Source organism: Schistocerca serialis, chromosome 6 (genome assembly GCF_023864345.2).
Source record: "Schistocerca serialis cubense isolate TAMUIC-IGC-003099 chromosome 6, iqSchSeri2.2, whole genome shotgun sequence".
Classification (NCBI taxonomy): domain Eukaryota; kingdom Metazoa; phylum Arthropoda; class Insecta; order Orthoptera; family Acrididae; genus Schistocerca; species Schistocerca serialis.
The window spans coordinates 333,028,303-333,049,763 of record NC_064643.1 but is presented as its reverse complement, the minus strand read 5'-3'; the positions used below and the strand labels follow the sequence as shown (position 1 = coordinate 333,049,763).

Sequence of the window (21,461 nt, the reverse complement as noted above, 5' to 3'; positions counted from 1 at the left end):
ATATTTGCAACTTAAAAAATGTTAAGAGTTTTATAAATACGTAGTGGAACACAGTTTTAGAAATAAATGTACTTGGTAAAGCTACTTTACAGGGTTAAAATTTTGAGTAAATCTTTGAGGTTACTACCAGTTCCATCAGAGATTGGAAATGAGATTCTTGAATAATTAATTACAGGGAGTTTTATATGATGACTTTCTTTATTTCTGTTCTGTGTTAATGATATGGCCCAAAAGGATGGGTGTAGTAATATTTGCAAATGGAAAATTGTGAAACAGTTGCTCTATCACTCAAGTTGTTATGCTGATGAAAAAGCACGTGGGACTCAAGATCATTGTGGGTGCAGAATGGATTGGATTTTCCTTATTCCAACACTCACTGCTGGATACACATTGAAAAAATGTCATAAAACATGCAGTATTAAAACGTGCATGAGGGAGGTGATCATCAGATTCTTCAACACCTATTGGAAAGTCTTTTTGTTATCTGCTAAATGACAATATTATACAGTGATACAGTTAATATACATCTGCTCAACAAAGAAAACAGTGGTATGCTTCAGAGCAAACATGCTACACATGATAGAATATCATGACAGATACATATTGCCTTCTTTGTTTTTTGGCCTCTGTTTACAGCAGTGGCACATATACAAGTTGTATAGGTCAATTGCTGCTTTTTGGAACTGTAATAAAAGTCTTATCTTTAGTGGTCACTATAACGATATGGTTTTTTCTATTACAAATTTGTCTGTTGTGATCATTAACAGTTCAGATGCTTTACTTATTATTATAAACAGTTTTCATTCTTTTCATTACTCACAGTTTCTTTGTTGTTTATTGCATTCTTCTTCCATTTCCAAATCTATGTGTTGGGTTCTTGCACGCAGCACTTTCACTGCACTTAATATATTCACATTTCTGTGTTGGAAAGTATCACTGTCCTCTCACCATTTCACATCTTTCCTATTGTTGTTGTGAGATGCAATCGTCTTTTGTTTGTTTTGGTGGTGGTGGAAGAGTGCATGTTTATATTTTCCAACTAGGAGAGAGGGACGGATGGATGGAGGAGGGGAGGGGGGGGGGGGGGGGGGAGTCGTGTGTGATGAGAAAGGAGGCACCCCAAAATAATATCATAAACTAGGCAATGTCCCAACATTAGATAATCACCTCGATTGTAAAACAAAAAATAATATTCCCCCCCCCCCCCAGTCAGAAAATATAAAACTCACAGGGCGACAGCAGATGCCTCCACCACTACCAAACCAAACAAAAGATGAATGCATCCTACAATAGCAGAACAAAATAAGGAAAATGGCACAAGGACACTGATACGTACCAACACAGGAATGTGAATACACTAGACTCTCGCTAATCTGGCCATTCCTGGCACATATGGGTACTGAATTATTGAGTGTGTGAAATTTATTTTGTTTTTTATTTATTTTTAAAACATAGGGGATATAGTGTACTGTACTTTATTAAACCAGAGGATACAACTTTGCAATACTGCACTGGTAGAGTATTTATGTCAGTGTGTTGAAAACAACATGGATTTTGGGATTTTCCAATCACCATAAGCGGTAGTTTATGTCTCCCATTTACATTACAATAGGCCATTAATGTTACACACTGTTTCTGTTGCTTGTAACCATGACCTTCCTTCTCATTCTTGGCAGCTAATGTTTTTGAAGGAAGCATCTTGTAAAAAAGTCCTGTTTCATCAGCATTATACAAGGCAACAGCAGTTAAATCTTCTTCCTCTATTATCTTCTGTATCTTGCTTACAAACTCATCAACATCCTTATTGTTAGCTGAGTGACTTTCCCCGGTGACTGTCAGCTGCAGAAAGCCATGTTGTTTGTTCCAGTCTGATAGCCAACCTTCTCTTGCTGCAAACAAGTTACTACTGCCAAGTTGTTTGTTAAATGCAGCTGCTTTTTCCTTTATAATTGGGTCACTAACTGGAATTCCTTTACTGCATCGTTGTATGAACAATCTATAAACAGCTATGTCCAGTTCTTCATTCTCACTCTTTTGCATAACCTTCCGTTTTCCCAACTCATTATCCATTTGTGTTGAGTACTGTCGAATAACATCTTCTTTCTTTTTGATGTCATTAATAGTTGCTCGTCTAACACTGAACTCAGCAGCAATGGCTTTCTGCAAAGAACCTCGATTTAACTTATCTAAAATTTCAAGTTTTTGCTTGAAGTCTAGTGTAATGTGTATACTTTTGGATGACATGATTCTGAAATGCAAGGAAAGCTACAATTTCAAATACAGTATATAAAGCATTGTTTAACTAAGTATTGTTGCACATGATAATTGATTGTGTGCGTGTTTTTGGATGTGTGCCAGATTACTGAGAGGCCGACTACTGAGGGCCAAATTAGTGAGAGTCTAGTGCATATTAAGTGCAGTGAAAGTGCTGTGTACAGAAACTCAACAAATACAGTGGAAGAAGAAGATGAATGAAATAAACAATGAAGAAAACTGTGTAACAGAAAGAACAAAAACTGTTTTATTTTAATAAGTAAGGCATGTGAATTGTTAATGATCCTAAAAAACAAAATTGTAAGAGAAAACACCATATTGCTGCAGCAACCACTGAAGATGCTTTAAAATAAAACAAAATGCATCTGGTCTTAATAAGACTTTTATTACAGTTGCAAAAGGCGGCAATTAACCCATACTACTACTAAAGACAGGGTAGCACTATCTCTGACAACTGTCTCTGAAGGATTAATTTTGTGTGTGTGTGTGTGTGTGTGTGTGTGAGTGAGTGAGTGAGTGAGTGAGTGAGTGTGTGTGTGTGTGTGTGTGTGTGTGTGTGAGTGAGTGAGTGTGTGAGTGAGGTGTCTCTTTTCTGTTAGTTAACTTTTGAAAAAGGACATTATCCAACTACACTGCAATTGATGGGTGATTAACTTTAACATCTTCTCAAATTTGTATTCCAATGTCAAAGATTAATTTTCAGGAGTATTAAAATGCCTTCAGAAGAGCTTCTACATCTACATTTATACTCCACAAGCCATCCAACGGTGTGTGGCAGAGGGCCCTTTATGTGCCACTGTCATTACCTCCCTTTCCTGTTCCAGTCGCATATGATTCGCAGGAAGAACGACTGCCGGAAAGCCTCGGTGCGTGCTTGAATCTCTCTAATTTTACATTTGTGATTTCCTCAGGAGGTACAAGTAGGGGAAAGCAATATATTCGATACCTCACCCAGAAACGCACCCTCTCGAAACCTGGACAGCAAGCTACATCGCGATGCAGAGCACCTCTCTTGCCACTTGAGTTTGCTAAACATCTCCGTAACATTGTCATGCTTACCAAATAACCCTGTGACGAAACGTGTCACTCTTCTTTGGATCTTCTCTATCTCCTCTGTCAACCCAACCTGGTACAGATCCCACACTGATGAGCAATACTCAAGTATAGGTCAAACGAGTGTTTTGTAAACCACCTCCTTTGTTGATAGACTACATTTTCTAGGGACTCTCCTAATGAATCTCAACCTGGCACCCGCCCTACCAATAATTAATTTTATATGATCATTCCATTTCAAATTGTTCTGCACGCATACTCCCAGATATTTTACAGAAGTAACTGCTACCAGTGTTTGTTCCGCTATCATATAATCATACAATAAAGGATCCTTCTTTCTATGTATTCGCAATACATTACATTTGTCTATGTTAAGGGTCAGTTGCCACTCCCTGCACCAAATGCCTATCCACTGCAGATCTTCCTGCATTTCGCTGCAATTTTCTAATGCTGCAACTTCTCTGTATACTACAGCATCATCCGCGAAAAGCTGCATGGAACTTCCGACACTATCTACTAGGTCATTTACATATATCGTGAAAAGCAATGGTCCCATAACACTCCCCTGTGGCACGCCAGAGGTTACTTTAACGTCTGTAGATGTCTCTCCATTGAGAACAACATGCTGTGTTCTGTTTGCTAAAAACTCTTCAATCCAGCCACACAGCTGGACTGATATTCCGTAGGCTTTTACTTTGTTTATCAGGCGACAGTGCGGAACTGTATCGAATGCCTTCCAGAAGTCAAGGAAAATAGCATCTACCTGGGAGCCTGTATCTAATATTTTCTGGGTCTCATGAACAAATAAAGCAAGTTGGGTCTCACACAATTGCTGTTTCTGGAATCCATGTTGATTCCTACAGAGTAGGTTCTGGGTTTCCAGAAATGACATGATACTTGAGCAAAAAAAAAAAATGTTCTAAAATTCTACAACAGATTGGTGTCAGAGATATAGGTCTATAGTTTTGCGCATCTGCTCGACGACCCTTCTTGAAGACTGGGACTACCTGTGCTCTTTTCGAATCATTTGGAACCTTCCGTTCCTCCAGAGACTTGCGGTACGCGGCTGTTAGAATGGGGCCAAGTTGTTTCACTTTCTCTGTGTAGAATCGAATTGGTATATCGTCAGGTCCAGTGGACTTTCCTCTGTTGAGTGATTTCAGTTGCTTTTCTATTCCTTGGACACTTATTTCGATGTCAGCCATTTTTTCGTTTGTGCGAGGATTTAGAGAAGGAACTGCAGTGCGGTCTTCCTCTGTGAAACAGCTTTGGAAAAAGGTGTTTAGTATTTCAGCTTTACGCATGTCACCCTCTGTTTCAATGCCATCATCATCCCAGAGTGTCTGGATATGCTGTTTCAAGCCACTTACTGATTTAACATAAGACCAGAACTTCCTAGGATTTTCTGTCAAGTCGGTACATAGAATTTTACTTTAGAATTCACTGAATGCTTCATGCATAGCCCTCCTTATGCTAATTTTGACATTGTTTAGCTTCTGTTTGTCTGAGAGGTTTTGGCTGCATTTAAACTTGCAGTGAAGCTCTCTTTGCTTTCGCAGTAGTTTCCTAACTTTGTTGTTGAACCACGGTGGGTTTTTCCTGTCCCTCACAGTTTTACTCAGCACGTACCTGTCTAAAACGCATTTTACGATTGCCTTGAACTTTTTCCATAAACACTCAACATTGTCAGTGTCGGAACATAAATTTTCATTTTGATCTGTTAGGTAGTCTGAAATCTGCCTTCTATTACTCTTGCTAAACAGATAAACCTTCCTCCCTTCTTTTAATATTCCTATTTACTTCCATATTCAGGGATGCTGCAATGGCCTTATGATCACTGATTCCCTGTTCTGCGCTTACAGAGTCAACAAGTTCAGGTCTGTTTGTTATCAGTAGGTCAAAAGATGTTATCTCCATGAGTCGGTTCTCTGTTTAATTGCTCGAGGTAATTTTCAGATAGTGCTCCCAGTATAATGTCACTTGATGCTCTGTCCCTGCCACCTGTCCTAAACATTTGAGTGTCCCAGTCTATATCTGGTAAATTGAAATCTCCACCTAAGACTATAACATGCTGAGAAAATTTATGTGACATGTATTCCAGATTTTCTCTCAGTTGTTCTGCCACTAATGCTGCTGAGTCGAGAGGTCGGTAAAAGGAACCATTCATTAACCTAGCTCAGTTGTTGAGTGTAACCTCCACCCGTAATAATTCACAGGAACTATCCAGTTCTACTTCACTACGGGATAAACTACTACTAACAGTGACAAACACGCCACCACTGGTTGCATGCAATCTATCCTTTCTAAACACAGTCTGTGCCTTTGTAAAAATTTTGGCAGAATTTATCTCTGGCTTCAGCCAGCTTTCCGTACCTATAATGATTTCAGCTTCGGTGCTTTCTATCAGCGCTTGAAGTTCCGGTACTTTGCCAAAGCGGCTTCGACAGTTTACAATTACAATACCGATTGCTGCTTGGTCCCCGCATGTTCATTACCCTTTGCTCAGTGTTCTCCTGAAAATTTCCATTAGGGCTTTGATGAACTCAGTGCTATACATCATTCATGCACAGGTAGGCAATTGAATTGTCTGACCTGTTAACGCATTCATAGTCCTTGGCAGCACCATTGGTGTTTCATCATCCTCTGCAACTAGTTCACTTTGTAGGCAGGAGTGAGGATGGATGTATTGCATGCATCTCTGCCCTGCAATGTCCATCCTATGCAATTATCTGTGGACTGTTCATTTGGCAATAAGCTGAGATGGAACAAGCATTATAAATTGTGCAAAAATTTCTGCCTTGTTGAGAAGTTATTTTTAGTCCCAAATGAGGACACACATCCATAATTGGGCTTAGTATGATCATATTGTATATGCAGTTTTGAGGTATTTCCATTGCAGACCAGAATACCTGTCAAGGTCATTGTATTTACTAACAAAGAGAACTGTAAATGTAAGTATTTTTTCGAAAAGTCTTAAAAATAAAGTTATACTACTGGTACATAATCCTCAATAATAGAAAATTGCATACATAAAGCAAAATATAACAATACTGAAAGAAAACAAAATTAAATGAACAGCAATTTGGCTTCAGGTCACAATTGTCTACAGTAAACAGAAAGGAAAATTAGGGTTCAACATTCCATCAACAATAATAGAGATAGAATTCAAGCTGAGAGCAGACAAGAGTGATGAAGAGAATCAGCTTGCAATTTTATACTATTCAATAGTTCACTGTCCTTGTTGAAGGTTTCTAAACACACTAAAATTAATGTTGTATAGTCTTTGTATTTTTCTGACATCCATTCATAACAATGATGATGTCAGATAACCAACACAGGGAAACAGTTACAGTTCATTCAAAACATTCATTCTTATACAGAAACATAATTTGAGAATTTGTAAAGATTTTCACCAAACCTTAACAAAATTACAATTAACTTAGTAGCAAGTACTATTAAAAAACCCAAAATTACAGGCACATTACAAACTGTGTGTGATGAGTTGTCCAATGCTCATCTCAACAGACACAATTATAGAGGACTCTCTCTACTGTGCCCTGACTCGACTCTCAACAACTGAGCAACTGCCCCTGTCCCACCTTCTTTCTTGATTGTTATATAGTCTAAGTTATTGTAGATTTATACATGTAATGACCAAATTTTTTAAATAGACTTATTTTGTACAGTTTATTGTCACATACTTTTATTTAATAACATAATACCATATAATTAACATGCATGTCCTTGTTCCTCTCAGTAATTGTTATTCCTTCTGAAATGTGTATTTATCAGATACTAGGTTTAGGGGTAGAAGTTAAGTATATTCATTATTTCTTTTTTATACACTCAGTCATATATGTTGTTGTTGTGGTCTTCAGTCCTGAGACTGGTTTGATGCAGCTCTCCATGCTACTCTATCCTGTGCAAGCTTTTTCATCTCCCAGTACCTACTGCAACCTACATCCTTCTGAATCTGCTTAGTGTATTCATCTCTTGGTCTCCCTCTACGATTTTTACCCTCCACGCTGCCCTCCAATACTAAATTGGTGATCCCTTGATGCCTCAGAACATGTCCTACCAACCGATCCCTTCTTCTGGTCAAGTTGTGCCACAAAATTCTCTTCTCCCCAATCCTATTCAATACTTCCTCATTAGTTATGTGATCTACCCATCTAATCTTCAGCATTCTTCTATAGCACCACATTTCGAAAGCTTCTATTCTCTTCTTGTCCAAACTATTTATCGTCCATGTTTCACTTCCATACATGGCTACACTCCATACGAATACTTTCAGAAATGACTTCCTGACACTTAAATCAATACTGGATGTTAACAAATTTCTCTTCTTCAGAAACGCTTTCCTTGCCATTGCCAGCCTACATTTTATATCCTCTCTACTTCGACCATCATCAGTTATTTTGCTCCCCAAATAGCAAAACTCCTTTACTACTTTAAGTGCCTCTCAGTCATATATATAGATTGAAATAAATTCTAAATTATACCACATTAGGGTAAATCAAATTTTTACATTGGCATTCCAGCAGAACATGATTAGTGTGGTCAAAGCTTTCAGAGCACCCTGTACTGTGAAATTTTGGATATAAAGGTTTATGCAAAAATAAAATTTCCTTGGCAAAAGTAATCACATTATGAGAAAAAGAAAAATTTGAATTAATCTGAATAATAAAAGTTTGGAAAACATAGTCTGTGACATAATTTTGATACGATATTCATTATGTAATTATAGTCAGAAAATAAATTACAAAAAGGGAAAGAAAATAGTATTTATTTACTCTAAGAGTCTTGTCAGAGACTTTGGATGTCCTCCACCTTGATTTGTTTCACACTGTTTTAAAATATGTGTTCATCTGAGTCATCCTTTCTGGGTCTTTCAGTTTTCAGAAACATTAGCGTATTATGTAAAAAAAAAAGAGATTTATTTTATTGGAGGCAATTATTTTTGCAGTCATATGGTTACCTGAAAGACAACTATAATAGTGTAGACCTGACTGAAGTGGAACTTTTTGATAGCATGTCACCTGCTGCACCACCTCGAGAGTTGCCAGAAAAAATACTAGAGGTAAGCATGCATGTTAACTTTATTCTCTACACTATTCTACATAAATTTCTGCATATGTATCCATTCTTTGCAAGCAACTATACAGAGCATGGTTGATGGTACTTTGTAAGGCTTAAGGGGAAAAAAAGAGATGAAGATTGAAACCATTAGAATTGTTCTGCAGTCTGTCATAAATGCTGGTCTCTAAACTTCCACAGAGACATTTCACTGAAACATTCTCTTCTTTCCTTGAAGGATTCCCTTCTAATTTATTAGATCATTTGTATAATACTCTCTCACTGATCAAATCAAGCAGTAATACATTCACAAAGAGTCTCAGAATTGCATCAGTATCTTCCCATAGTCTGGTGAGGATCCTAAACACTTGAGCTGTGTTCACAAATGGGTTACACGCATTATGTACATAATTTCCTTTATAGGTCTGCTGCACTTCCCCAGGACCCAACTAATAGACTGCAGGTGGTCACTAGCCTTTCCTAACTTACCTTTTGTGCTTCTTCTGTGCCATGTTGTTTCATAATGTTTTTCATTTTTTTCATTCATACAAATAACAGCAAAACATATTTTTTAAGAATCTTCCCCTTACACTTCACACTTTCTCCTTTACGAAATTAACTGTTTTAGTCAATTTTGAAAAATATGTAAAAATCTGACAACCGGTTGCATAGGTTTTCTATATACCTTGACCAGGTTTCGTCATCTCTAAGGATGACCTCATCAGAAGGTAAGGTAATTTACCTGTGTTTAGGATCTTCTTTCTGATGTGTTTGTACTTTGAGACAGCCTTTGATACATGGGCGGTAAGAAGCGTACAACTTTGAACATGGCTGACGTTTGCAGCAACCGTATACACAAATTTGAAAAATATGTAAAAATCTGCCAACTGGTTGTGTAGGTTTTCTATATACCTTGACCATGTTTCGTCACCTCTAAGGGTGACTTCATCAGAAGGTAAGGTAATTACCTGTGTTTAGGATCTTCTTTGTATCTGTGTATACGGTTGCTGCAAACGTCAGCCATGTTCAAAGTTGTACGCTTCGTACCCACCCATGTATCAAAGGCTGTCTCAAAGTACAAAGATATCAGAAAGAACATCCTAAACACAGGTAATTATCTTACCTTCTGATGAAGTCACCCTTAGAGGTGATGAAACCTGGTAAAGGTATATAGAAAACCTATGCTACCGGATGGCAGATTTTTACATATTTTTCAAATTTGTGTATACGGTTGCTGCAGACGTCAGCCATGTTCAAAGTTGTACGCTTCTTACCCGCCCATGTATCAAAGGCTGTCTCAAAGTACAAAGACATCAGAAAGAAGATTCTTCTGATGAAGTCACCCTTAGAGGTGATGAAACCCGGTCAAGGTATATAGAAAAACTATGCAACCGGTTGGCAGATTTTTACATATTTTTCAAATTTGTGTATACGGTTGCTGCAAACGTCAGCCATGTTCAAAGTTGTTTTAGTCAAGCTGCATCATAAATTTCTTTTATCCCTGACTCCATCATGTACCTCTTCATTAGTTAAAAGGCCATACCCAAGATTTGAGCTGTGTAGGTGAAGTGGAAAGGAGGGGGGATGGAGGGGGGGGGGGAGGAGAGCAGCTTAGGAGGGGAGAGCTCATGTTAATTTTGCATGAGTGATGAGATTATCGTGACATTTCATTACAAATCGTTCTGGATGCACTTGCTCTCAGTCAGTACCCTTTGCATGTTCCGGCTTTCTTCAAACTGATACTGAATTGATACATTTGGCTGGATAGGTTGCAAGTCCAGCTGGTAAATATTTTTTTGTAAGAGGAGGGGAGGTACTTTCTTGCCACGTATGCACCGTATTTGAGAAACTTCTGTTCTCTTTCTGTACTGTTTATTGCCCATGTTTCTTTTCCATATAAGCCTACAGTCATGACAAAAACTTTCAAAAAACTCTTCCTAATACTTCAATTTATAACAGCAGTTAATTTGTTTCTCTCAGTTGGAAATTTTTTATTGCTAATGCTAGTCTGTTCGTTATACCCTATTTACTTCTTCCATCATCAGCTATTTCACTAATTCTTTTAGTGTCTCATTTCCTAACCTTTTCCTCTCAGCATCAGCTGATTTAATTAGATTTCATTCCCTTTTGCAGACTGTCTTCTCATAACCTCTTTTAAGACAACATGCATTCCATTTGGCTGATTTCCTGAACCCTTTGCTGTCTCTGTCCAATTTATAATGTAATTGGTAAAATTTTATTTCTTCTTCCTGAACTTCATTCCTTTTCCAAATTTCTCCCTGGTATCCTTTACTGCTTGTGCATAGTATAGATTGAATAACATGGGGGTTACGTAACTGCCCTGGCTCACTCCTTTCTTACCACTGGCCCCCTTTGATGTCTTTAGACTCTTACAACTGCAGGCTGGATATTATACAAGTTGTATTAAATAACCATAATTTCAAAGGGTGAAAGGGTGTATTCCAGTCATCATTGTCAAAAATGTTTACAAAATCTGCAAATACTGTACATGTGGGGTGGTCTTGTTCATCACTTTATCTTCTAAAGTGTGTTGTACAGTCAGTATTGCATCACGTGTTTTTACATCACTCTGGAACTCAAACTGATCTTTCCCAAGTCAACTTATACTAGTAATTCCAACTTGATACCAATAGCTCCAATGTCTGTAGGCAGCTCGTGTTAGTGTTTTACAAACATGGGTCATTAAACTGATGGTTTGATAATATTGACACCTGTCAGCACACGTGTTATTTCTTATTGGGTTTTTACTTATTTCTGAACTTTGGTGGTACATTGCCTGTCTCATATTTCTATACACTTTTCCTGTCTCATGTATCCTACATACCAGGTAAAGTAGTTTTGTCATAGTTTGTTCTCTCAAATATTTTAGAAATTCTGAGGGAGTGTTGTTTGCTGGAATTACCTTGTTTGGACTTAGGTCATTCAGTGATCTGTCCAATTATTCTCACAGTTTTACATCTACTACTCATCTTCATCTACTCTCTCTTCCTGTTTCCATAATATTGATTAAAGTTTCTTTACTTTATATAGCTGTGCTGTATATTCATTCAATTTTTCACATGTCCATTCTTTGTTTTGTACTGGTTTGCCACATCAACTCATGATATCCATTCAGTTTTTACTCTTTCTCCAAAGGTTTCCTTAGCTTTCTGTATACAACATTTATCTGCCCCATAAGCATGTATGTTCCTAGAATACTGCATTTCTTCTCTAGCCTATTCTGCTTCCTTTAAAACTCTCAATGATCTCTTAGTTCTTTCAGCTTATCCAGGTTCCATGGTCTTAATTTCATGCTTTCCTGCAATTTATTCAGTTGTAATCTGCAGTTCATAACCAATAATTTATACTGTTTCATTTATTGGTTGAATATTTTATACATTATGAATGAAACACAAACAACACTGATGCAATATTCTACAATATTTATTATTTGTTACATGAACCTGTTTTCAGATGTTACACCATCAGATACAAAGATAAAAATCTGGTGCAGTGAAATTTTGTTGGTTCAAATATTTTAAACTAGTGCATCTACAGAGTATCTCCTTTTCCAGAGATGAAAAATGTTAATGTTAGAATTAGAAATAAAATTTGTTTTATTCCTAATTCTAACATTAACATTTTTCATCTCTGGATATAGTAACTTTCAATATTATTACCATGTTGATGGTGTCCAGTGTCTTCAGGATCTAAACAGTTTGAACCAAAAAATACAGTTCACTGGGCAGTGTGCTGAGTATGACGCCTCACTGTTTTGGACCACCAAGTGACCGTAAAAAATGGAAATATAGACTCTGATATTTACTGAAAGCCAACCACGACAGATCTTGTCATACACATCCACAGCATTCTGAGCCATGGTAAACCATATGTATGAAGTGCCCCTTACCAGAGAAGCTCAAGTGGCTGAATAAGAGGTTACACAGTATATAGCATATCAAAACAGTTACAATCCAGAATTTGTTAATGCAGTCAATAGAAGTATACTGAAAAAACAGAAATCTTTCTTTCCATAGCACGTTAAAGGCAGATTTTATAACGCTTAGATCATTTATAGAATACCATATCTGGGTGCAATATCCAAAAAAATTGGCTGACATATGAGATCCGAAAACATTATTCCAGTGTATTTTACATTTTCAGATCCAGGCAAAAAACTCAGGCACAAGGAAAAAGCTGTGGTGAATAAATATAATGGAGCAGATATACTGCATTACATACAATGATTGTCCTAAGAAATATATGGGACAAACCGGTAGGTCATTTCAAATAAGATTTCAGGAACACCTTAACTTAAATAGGCCTCAATATGCATTAACAGTGCACTTACACGAAGAGGGGCACAGCATCGCAAGCCCTTCATAAGATTTAAAAATACTGCACAAAAAAGGAAAAAAGCCATATTTTGAATAAATTAGAGGAAGTGGAAATTCTTGGACAAAAAAGAAAGAAAACGTACAGTTCACTTTAAATAACCAGTTGGAATTGAAGCACCATAGCATTCTGGCTAATTTTGATTATTTGTATGATTACATGCTAGTAGATAGTAAAATTCTGTACTATTCTCGCTTGTAAAGTAGTGACCCAGCCCTCCTACTCTTAAGTACATGACGTCACACTGTCACCACGGATAGGTTCCATTTCGCCAGCCAGCTAGACTCTCATTGTCATTCGTGCGGGCCGCTTTTGCCTTGCCCTGCCCTATTGTCACACTGATAAGACACTGCCACCTGATTTTTTCCACATCGTAACTTGCATGTGCCATGACTAATCATGTGAGCACTGACAATCCTTGATTGCCAATCTGGCCTCTCTCTATGGATATGCCTATGATCTTTTAACACTTTGAATGTATTTTAGACATGACTGATTTTAATATCTGTAAAAAGTGATCACACTGTACTTTGCTTTTTAGCATGTAGGTTCAACTAATGTTCTGGCTTAAAGCCATGGTAACAGGTGTGTTTTAATAAACAATAATTTTACCAGCTGTGAGCAGAGTTCTTCCTAACATAACGCCCCCCTGTGGGTTCGGGGGTTAGAATAGGCCCGCGGTATTCCTGCATGTCGTAAGAGGTGACTAAAAGGAGTCTCAAAGGTTTTGGCTTAAGTGATGGTCCCCTGTTGGCTTTGACCTCCATATCTCAAAATTTTTCCGAAGAGCCTGCCAATTGTGGAAGGGCACCTTACTTGGTGCATTGTGTCCATCTTGCGATCAGACCTTTTGCCAGCTTATTTGTCATTGCATTGCATTGCATTGCAATCCTGCCCGCTCTCCATCTCTTGGGAATGGATACATTCCTGCGTGCACTTTCCACCTTGCACTGTGCAGTGCCACTTTCTGCACTGTCAGCGACCATGGACTACATGTCACCTAACATCCAGCACGGTAGCCAGTCCGTTGTGGTGGGGCCGCCATGTACTCTGTTGGTTGTAGCCCCCTGACAACACAGGGATCGCTCTACTGATGCCTGTGCCGTTTACTCTCCATGTATGCCAAGGAGTAGATGCCCATCTCCCTGGGGCATCAGGATTCCCGGCAGTGGCCATCCTGCCAGGTGGCTATTGCTGAGGCCGGGTGGCACCCGTGGGGAGGGCGCTTGGTCGGAGTATGTGGCATCAGGGCAGATGACCTGCAATGAAGTGTGGTACATCATCTCTCGCTGGCGGCCAGCCGCCAGCAGACTCTAAGCATTCTCAGGCTCAATTTAATGCTCAGAAGTACGATCCGAAAACGTTCCCCTCCCTGGCCACGCCGTGGGAGGAGTGTAAGTCTCAGGATGGCAGTAACAGTTATTCGCCCCAATTCTTAGTTTGTACGAGAGCTGATGGGGAGTCTTTTCTATCCACAAAGCCTCAGTTCTTCGTTGAGCATTTAGAGGACAAGTTTGGGGAGGTGGAGGGCTTGTCCCAAATGCGCTCTGGGTCTGTACTGATACAAACGGCATCCTCTACCCTGTCATGATGGTTACTTGCTAGTGACAAGTTGGGGGATGTTGCCGTAATGATCACACTCCATAAGACTCTAAATATGGTCCAGGGAGTTATTTACCATAAGGACCTTCTTTTGCAGTCTGATGATGAGCTGCGCACCAATTTAGAGCACCGAGGTGTCCACTTCGTCCGGCGCGTTCATCGGAGTCCGAAGGATAATAAGATTGCTACCGGTGCCTTCATCGGGGTCCGAAGGATAATAAGATTGCTACTGGTGCCTTCATCTTGGCCTTCGAGTGTGATACATTACCGGAGAAGGTCAAGGTGATGGTCTACCGATGTGACGTCAAGCCCTATATACCTCCCCCGATGCGGTGCTTTAAGTGCTGGAAGTTCGGCCATATGTCTTCCCGCTGCACTTCCAGCCTCACATGTTGACATTGTGGACGCCCATCACATCCCAATACTCCATGTGCCCCGCCTCCCATCTGTGTCAACTGCGGAGAGCATCATTAACCTTGCTCGCCAGACTGCAAAGTCTTTCAAAAAGAGCGCAAAATCGTGGAATATAAGACCCTGGACCGACTGACCTATACTGAGGCCAAAAGGAAATATGACAGACTACATCCTGTGAGAATGACATCTTCTTACGCCGCTGCTACAACAACTGTGCTAGCCCCATCAGTTTTGAGACTTCCAGCCGGCTCGATGAGCAGTACAACTGCTCCTGCCCCCTTGCCCGTGGGGGGGCTCTACCCACCCGGTAGCTCCTGCACCACCTACCTTAGGAGTAACAGCCTCCCACCCATCGGGGACGTCCGTCCCCGCTTCTCAGCCGGAGAAGCGTCCAACGTCTTCGGCTACTCTCGCTCGTAAGGGTTCCCTTGGGTCCCTCCCTTCCCAGGCTTCCACCAGTGGGAAGGATGACGCCAGTCAGTGGCATAAGTTCCCACCAGCGGCTGGTCGTAGGGCTTTGCGATCCTCCTCCATCCTGGAGACTGAATCGGTGAAGCCTTCCCAGCTGATGAAACCCAAGGTTCAGCGAGAGAAGTCCAAGCGAAAGATCTCTAAGGCCAAAGAACTTGCGGTGGCACTGACCCCATCGCAGCCTAGAGCTCTGCGTCTGAGGATGAGGTCGAGATCCTGGCGTCCGCTGAGGACCTTGATCTCGCCGGTCCCTCAGATGCCATGGATGTCACTCACGCGGGTACTGAATCGGTAGCAGCGAATGAACACATGACGTAAACGGCCTCCCCAGTCCCTTCATGCCTTTCTCAGCCATGGACAATACCATCCTCCACTGGAACTGCAGCGGTTCCTTCCATCATCTAGCTGAGCTCCGACAACTTATCAGCCTTCACCCTTTCTTTTGCACTGCTCTCCAGGAAACTTGGTTTCGAGCGATGCGAACCCCTGCACTCCATGGCTATCGGGGTTGTTATAAGAACCGGGCAGCTTATGAAAGGGTGTCTGGTGGCGTCTGCATATATGTCCTTCACTCTCTTCACAGCAAGTCTGTCCCTCTACAAACACCTTTAGAGGCTTTGCTGTTTGGGTGTGGACGCCACAGGCTGTTACCATCTGCAGTCTTTACCTTCCACCGGATGGTGATGTTCCGCAGCATGTCCTGGCTGCACTGATAGCGCAATTGCCGCTGCCTTTCCTGTTACTGGGCGACTTCAACGCCCATAACCCTCTGTGGGGTGGGTCAGTGGCGACAGGTCGAGGTGCCACCATTGAGCATTTATTGGCGCAACTCGATCTTTCGATTTTAAATGATGGTGCCTTCACACACTTAAGTGTGGCGCATGGCACGTACTCCACCATCGAACTTTCAATCTGCAGCTCTAGCCTCTTACCATCTGTCCAATGGAGAGTGCATGACGACCTGTGTGGTAGTGACCACTTTCCGATCTTTCTGTCACTGCCACAGCGTCAGTCTACTGGGCGCCGTTGCAGGTGGGCTATGAATAAGGCTGACTGGGACTTGTTCTCCTCCACTGCCGCTATTGAGCCTCTCTCTAATGACGACATTGATTCGGTGGTTCTCTTGGTCACCACCGGCATCGTTACTGCCGCAGAATCTGCCATTCCCCGTTCTTCTGAGTCCCTTCGGTGACGGACTGTGCCTTGGTGGTCGCCTGAGATTGCTGAGGCGATTAAAGATTGCCGGCAGGCGCTCCAGCATCACAAGCGACATCCCTCGATAGAATACCTCATCGCCTTCAAACAGCTGCCTGCACGAGCCCGCCGCCTTATCCGCCAACACAAGCAGGAGTGCTGGGAGCAGTATGTGTCCACCATTGGCCTCCATGTCACTCTATCGCAGGTCTGGGCCAACATTCGACACCTCTATGGCTATCGGACCCCTGTCAGCGTCCCTGCGCTCTCACTGAATGGAGCAATTTGTACTGACTCCAACGTAATTGCCGACCCCTTGGCAGAGCATTTTGCTCTAAGTTCCGCTTCTTGGAATTACCCACTGGCCTTCCACTCCATTAAAGAGCGGATGGAATGTCGGAGCCTTTCATTTTGCACCCACCATCCTGAATCCTACAATGTTCCTTCAGTGAGTGGGAATTTCACAGTGCCCTCGCTGCTTGCCCTGATACCGCTCCTGGGCCAGATAGCATCCACTGTGACATGCTGAAACACCTTTCAGTGGACTTCCGGCGATGCCTCCTCAACCTTTACAACTGTATTTGGGTCGAGGATGAGTTTCCGTCGCAATGGCGGGAAAGTATTGTTATCCCCATTTTGAAACCTGGCAAGAACCCTTTGGAGGTGGACAGCTACCGTCCCATTAACCTCACCAACATTCTTTGTGAGTTGCTTGAACGGATGGTGAGCCGGCGCTTGAATTGAGTACTGGAGTCTCGGGGCCTTCTGGCTCCGTCTCAGGGTGGGTTCCGTAAAGGCCGCTCTGCCGCCGACAATCTGGTGACCCTGGAGTCGGCCATCCGTACTGCCTTTGCCCACCGTCAGCACCTGGTCACTGTCTTTTTCGACATGCGGAAGGCGTACGATACGACACGGTGTCATCACATCCTTTCTACGCTTCATGGATGGGGTCTTCGTGGTCCACTGCCGATTTTCATTCGAAATTTTCTGTCGCACTGAACCTTCCACGTGCAAGTCGCAGCCTCACATAGCTACTCCTGAATTCAGGAGAACGGGATGCCACAGGGATCTGTTTTAAGTGTCTGCCTGTTTTTAATAGCAATTAACAGGCTCGCTGCAGCGGTGGGAACGTCTGTCTCAGCGTCCTTGTATGCTGACAACTTCTGCCTTTACTATAGCTCTATTGTCATTGCAGCCACTGAACGTCAGCTTCAGGGCGCTATCTGCAAGGCGCAGGCTTGGGCTGTAGCGCATGGCTTTCAGTTTTCGGCTGCCAAGACCTGCGTTATGCATTTCTGCCGGCAACACACTGTTCACCCGGAGCCGCAGCTTTATCTTGCCGGCGAACTTCTTGCTGTGGTGGACACACGTAGGTTTTTGGGTGTAGTTTTGGATGCCTGGTTGACTTGGCTGCCTCATATTCAGCAGCTTAAACAGATGTGTTGGCGGCATCTAAATGCTCTGCGATGCCTGAGCCACACCAGCTGGGGCGCCGACCGATCTACCCACTTACGGCTCTACCAGGTGTTAATCCAGTCCCGCCTGGATTATGGGAGCCTGGCTTATGGTTCGGCATCCCCTTCTGCATTGTGTGTGCTGGACCCACTCGTATACAGCGGGATGCGACTTGCCACTGGTGCCTTCCGGACCAGCCCTGTGGATGGCATACTTGTGGAGGCAGGTGTCCCTGCACTGCGGTTACGACGCCAATGTTTGCTGGCCATGTTTTTAGCTTGCCCGGGCATCCAAATTATCGTCTTCTGTTCCAGCAATTGGTCGTCCACCTGCCAGAAGATCGGCCCCGGTCAGGTTGTACGATCGCGGTCCACGTCAAAGAGCTTCTTTCCGGGCTTGGGGTTTTCCCTGTTCCACTTCCTTTCCGGGCCCCTTTCTCATACACCCCGATGGTGTGTTCCTCGCTCTTGCCTTCGGCTCGATTTGGTACAGGGCCCGAAGGACTCAGTCCCTATGGAGGCCATCCGCCGCCACTTTTATTCCATACTGGCCACGTATCAGGGCTATGGCATTGTTTACACTGACGGTTCAATGGTTGCTGGTCGTGTCGGTTATGCTCTGACTCTAGGGGACCACTATGAACAACATTCGTTGCCAGTTGGCTGCAGCGTTTTTACTGCTGAGCTGGTCGCTGTCTTTCGTACCCTAGAGTATATCCGCTCCTGCTCAGGTAAGTCCTTCATTATCTGTAACGACTCCCTGAGCAGTTTACGAGCTATCGACCAGTGTTTCCCTCGTTCTCATCTGGTGATGGCTATCCAGGAGTCCCTGCATTCTCTTGCCCGTTGCGGCCGTTGGGATACCCGGCAATGAATATGTAGACCGCCTGGCAAAAGAGGCCACCAGTAAACCATCTCTGGACAGTGGCCTCCCGGAGACTGATTTGCGAGGGATTGTACGCCGCAAAATTTTCGAACTTTGCGACACTGAATGTCACGCCCTGCCTTCACGAAACAAACTTCCGGCCATCAAGGAGGCTACCGGTGTGTGGCGCTCCTCCTTGCAGGTCTCTCGCAAGGAGTCTGTTGTCCTCTGTCGGCTGCGCATTAGGCACATATAGATGACGCACGGCCACCTATTGCAATGTGAGGACCCACCTTTATGTCGCTGCGACTCCGTTTTCATGGTGGTCCACATTTTATTGGAGTGTCCACTTTTAACTGTGCTCAGGCAGACGTTCGCACTGCCTGACATGCTCCATGCTGTTTTAACAGATGACTGTGCCATGGTGGACTTAGTTTTGCGTTTTATTTGGGAAGGTTTTTTTTATCATTTTATCTGAGTGTTTTTTATGTCCTTTTTGTTTTGATTCTGGCCTTTGGCCTACGATTTTAGACTGAGTTTTTCATGTGTTCTCGGTGGTTGGCTTTTCCTTTTTTCTCTCTATGGTCGGCCAACCACTGTCACACACTGTGTGATTTTAATTTGTTTTGTCTGATCTCTGTCTGAGTCTTTCTTGTCCTGTGTCATCTGCCGTCTTTTCTGTTGTTCATTTTTTATTCTCTGTGGGTGATTTTAGTTTTTTGTTGTAAAAAGGGACCGATGACCGTAGCAGTCTGGTCCCTTTAACCCCCACAAACCAATCAACCAACCTAATGTAATGACTTGCAGAAATGACATTTATACTTGGACTTGCCCATGACCACACTGTAAATTAAGTCGCCCAATTTGTTGATGTATTGACATGGACTGTCCCACATGTCTGTAAGGGATGTGTACCAGTCACAGCCATGTAATGTAGTGTAAAAACTGTGGTCATAAAAAGATCATGACTGGTAGGGGACTGAAGATGACTGTCATACCTTGTCAGTCACAATTGGTTTCAAACCTGATATGAATTGGTGCTGTCAGTAAAGGCAGATTCATCTCAACCATTTTTCAAGCAAACCGTGCAAAGTGAACTGCATGTAATGGACTTTTGTAGTCAGGTTCCTCACAGAAGGCTGTAAGATTGCATGTCTTCAATGGGCCAAATGAGACAGAAACCGCACAGTAGCTAAGTGGAACCATTTTTACCTCTGTTCAAGTTATCCCAGACCCTGAGTGCTCCAATGACTTGATGTGGCACTAAACCCAAAGTGTGTGGAGTTCAGACTGTAGATGGTGCTGTGATGCTTTGGGGGAGTTTGTTATACTTTGTCCTGGGACCACTCATCCAGATTACTGTGGACATGAAGCAGGACTTTTATTCCAGCATTCTTCATGACTAAGTGCTGCCCTTCCTTTTACATCTATATGCTGTGAATACTCTTGTCCTTCAAAATGATGACAGCCCACATTTTTGGAACACAACCTATGACCAGCTAAGAGACAGAAGTGATGACACTTTCTGCAGGACCTGACCCGTCATTTTGCAGGACAATGCTCAAGCACGTACAGTGCAAGCTGTTACTGATTTGTTTGACTGGGGCTGCTAAGTGCTATACGACCTACTGCACTCCCCTGACTTAAGCCCCCGTGAGTTCAACTCGATTTCTAAACTGAAGGTAACACTTCACAGCCTTTGCTTCAGAACTGCTACAAATTTGTCAGGCAATAGACCATGCTGCTTGAACTGTTAACACAACTGGCACTGCTAAGAGTATTCTACGACTTCCACATCGCTGGCAACAGGTTATACACAATGCTGGTGACTATTTTGAAGGTCAGTAAAACTTTGAAACACGGATCTATTTTGTACGAGCTGTAAATAAATAGTTGCCACTATTAAAGTTCCAACCCTCGTATATTGGAGTCGCTTGTCCATTTTTCCAGACACTTGTGACTTAGCGCTGGGTGAGAGATTCGAGGTAAATACAAACTATGTAAGGGATCAATGTCATAGAGTACCCTCTGTAAAACTGAACTGGGATTCCACCCTGACTCGGCAACTTATTTGTTTTTAACTCTTTCAGTTACTACTCTATGCGAAGGATGCATTTTACTATTTCCTCCATACAGGAGTATGTGTGATGGTCAAAAAATGGTATGTCTACATGATCCTTTTGAGTAAACAATCTCTTAAAAATGAAAAACTTAAGCTTTTCTTTTGCTTTCCTCTGTTACTACACCAGGCTGGTTGACAAGTGACTAGGTAGAAGCCTTTTACCTGCTTAGTGATTGTATGTAGGCTCAGAATTTCCTCAGATTCTCAGAAAGACCTTTTGCTAAGGTATTATGGTGGAAGTTGTTGTGTGCTTCACACAACTAATTTATCTGTCAACATTTCTGCATTCTTTTTCAAATTAAGAGTGCAATAGTCTCTGCTTATAATAATTTTCTAAATTTTTTCATTAAATGTCAGAGGGTCTTTTCAGTGCACATATTTCTCCAGAGTACTATTTCAATAGGTGTAAACTTTGCCCATAATTCCTCTACATCCATCATGCTGGAACTAAGTGATGTCCACTCATTGTCTAAGTAGTATTTTAACACCTGCTTATCTTCTTTCTCTGGCATATATGAGTTGCTACCTAAAATATCCGAGA

At 42.0% G+C, this 21,461-nt stretch overlaps 1 protein-coding gene across 3 annotated transcripts in view; it reads left to right on the top strand.

Annotated features, from left to right (window-relative positions):
• LOC126485146 (voltage-dependent calcium channel subunit alpha-2/delta-3-like) overlaps positions 1–21,461 on the top strand; it is a 324,602-nt gene that overhangs the window by 207,536 nt on the left and 95,605 nt on the right. For all 3 annotated transcript variants that reach the window (XM_050108811.1, XM_050108810.1, XM_050108809.1), the window contains one exon: positions 8,294–8,407. In XM_050108811.1, coding sequence (XP_049964768.1) covers positions 8,294–8,407 — 114 coding nt within the window. The remainder of the gene's footprint in view (positions 1–8,293; positions 8,408–21,461) is intronic.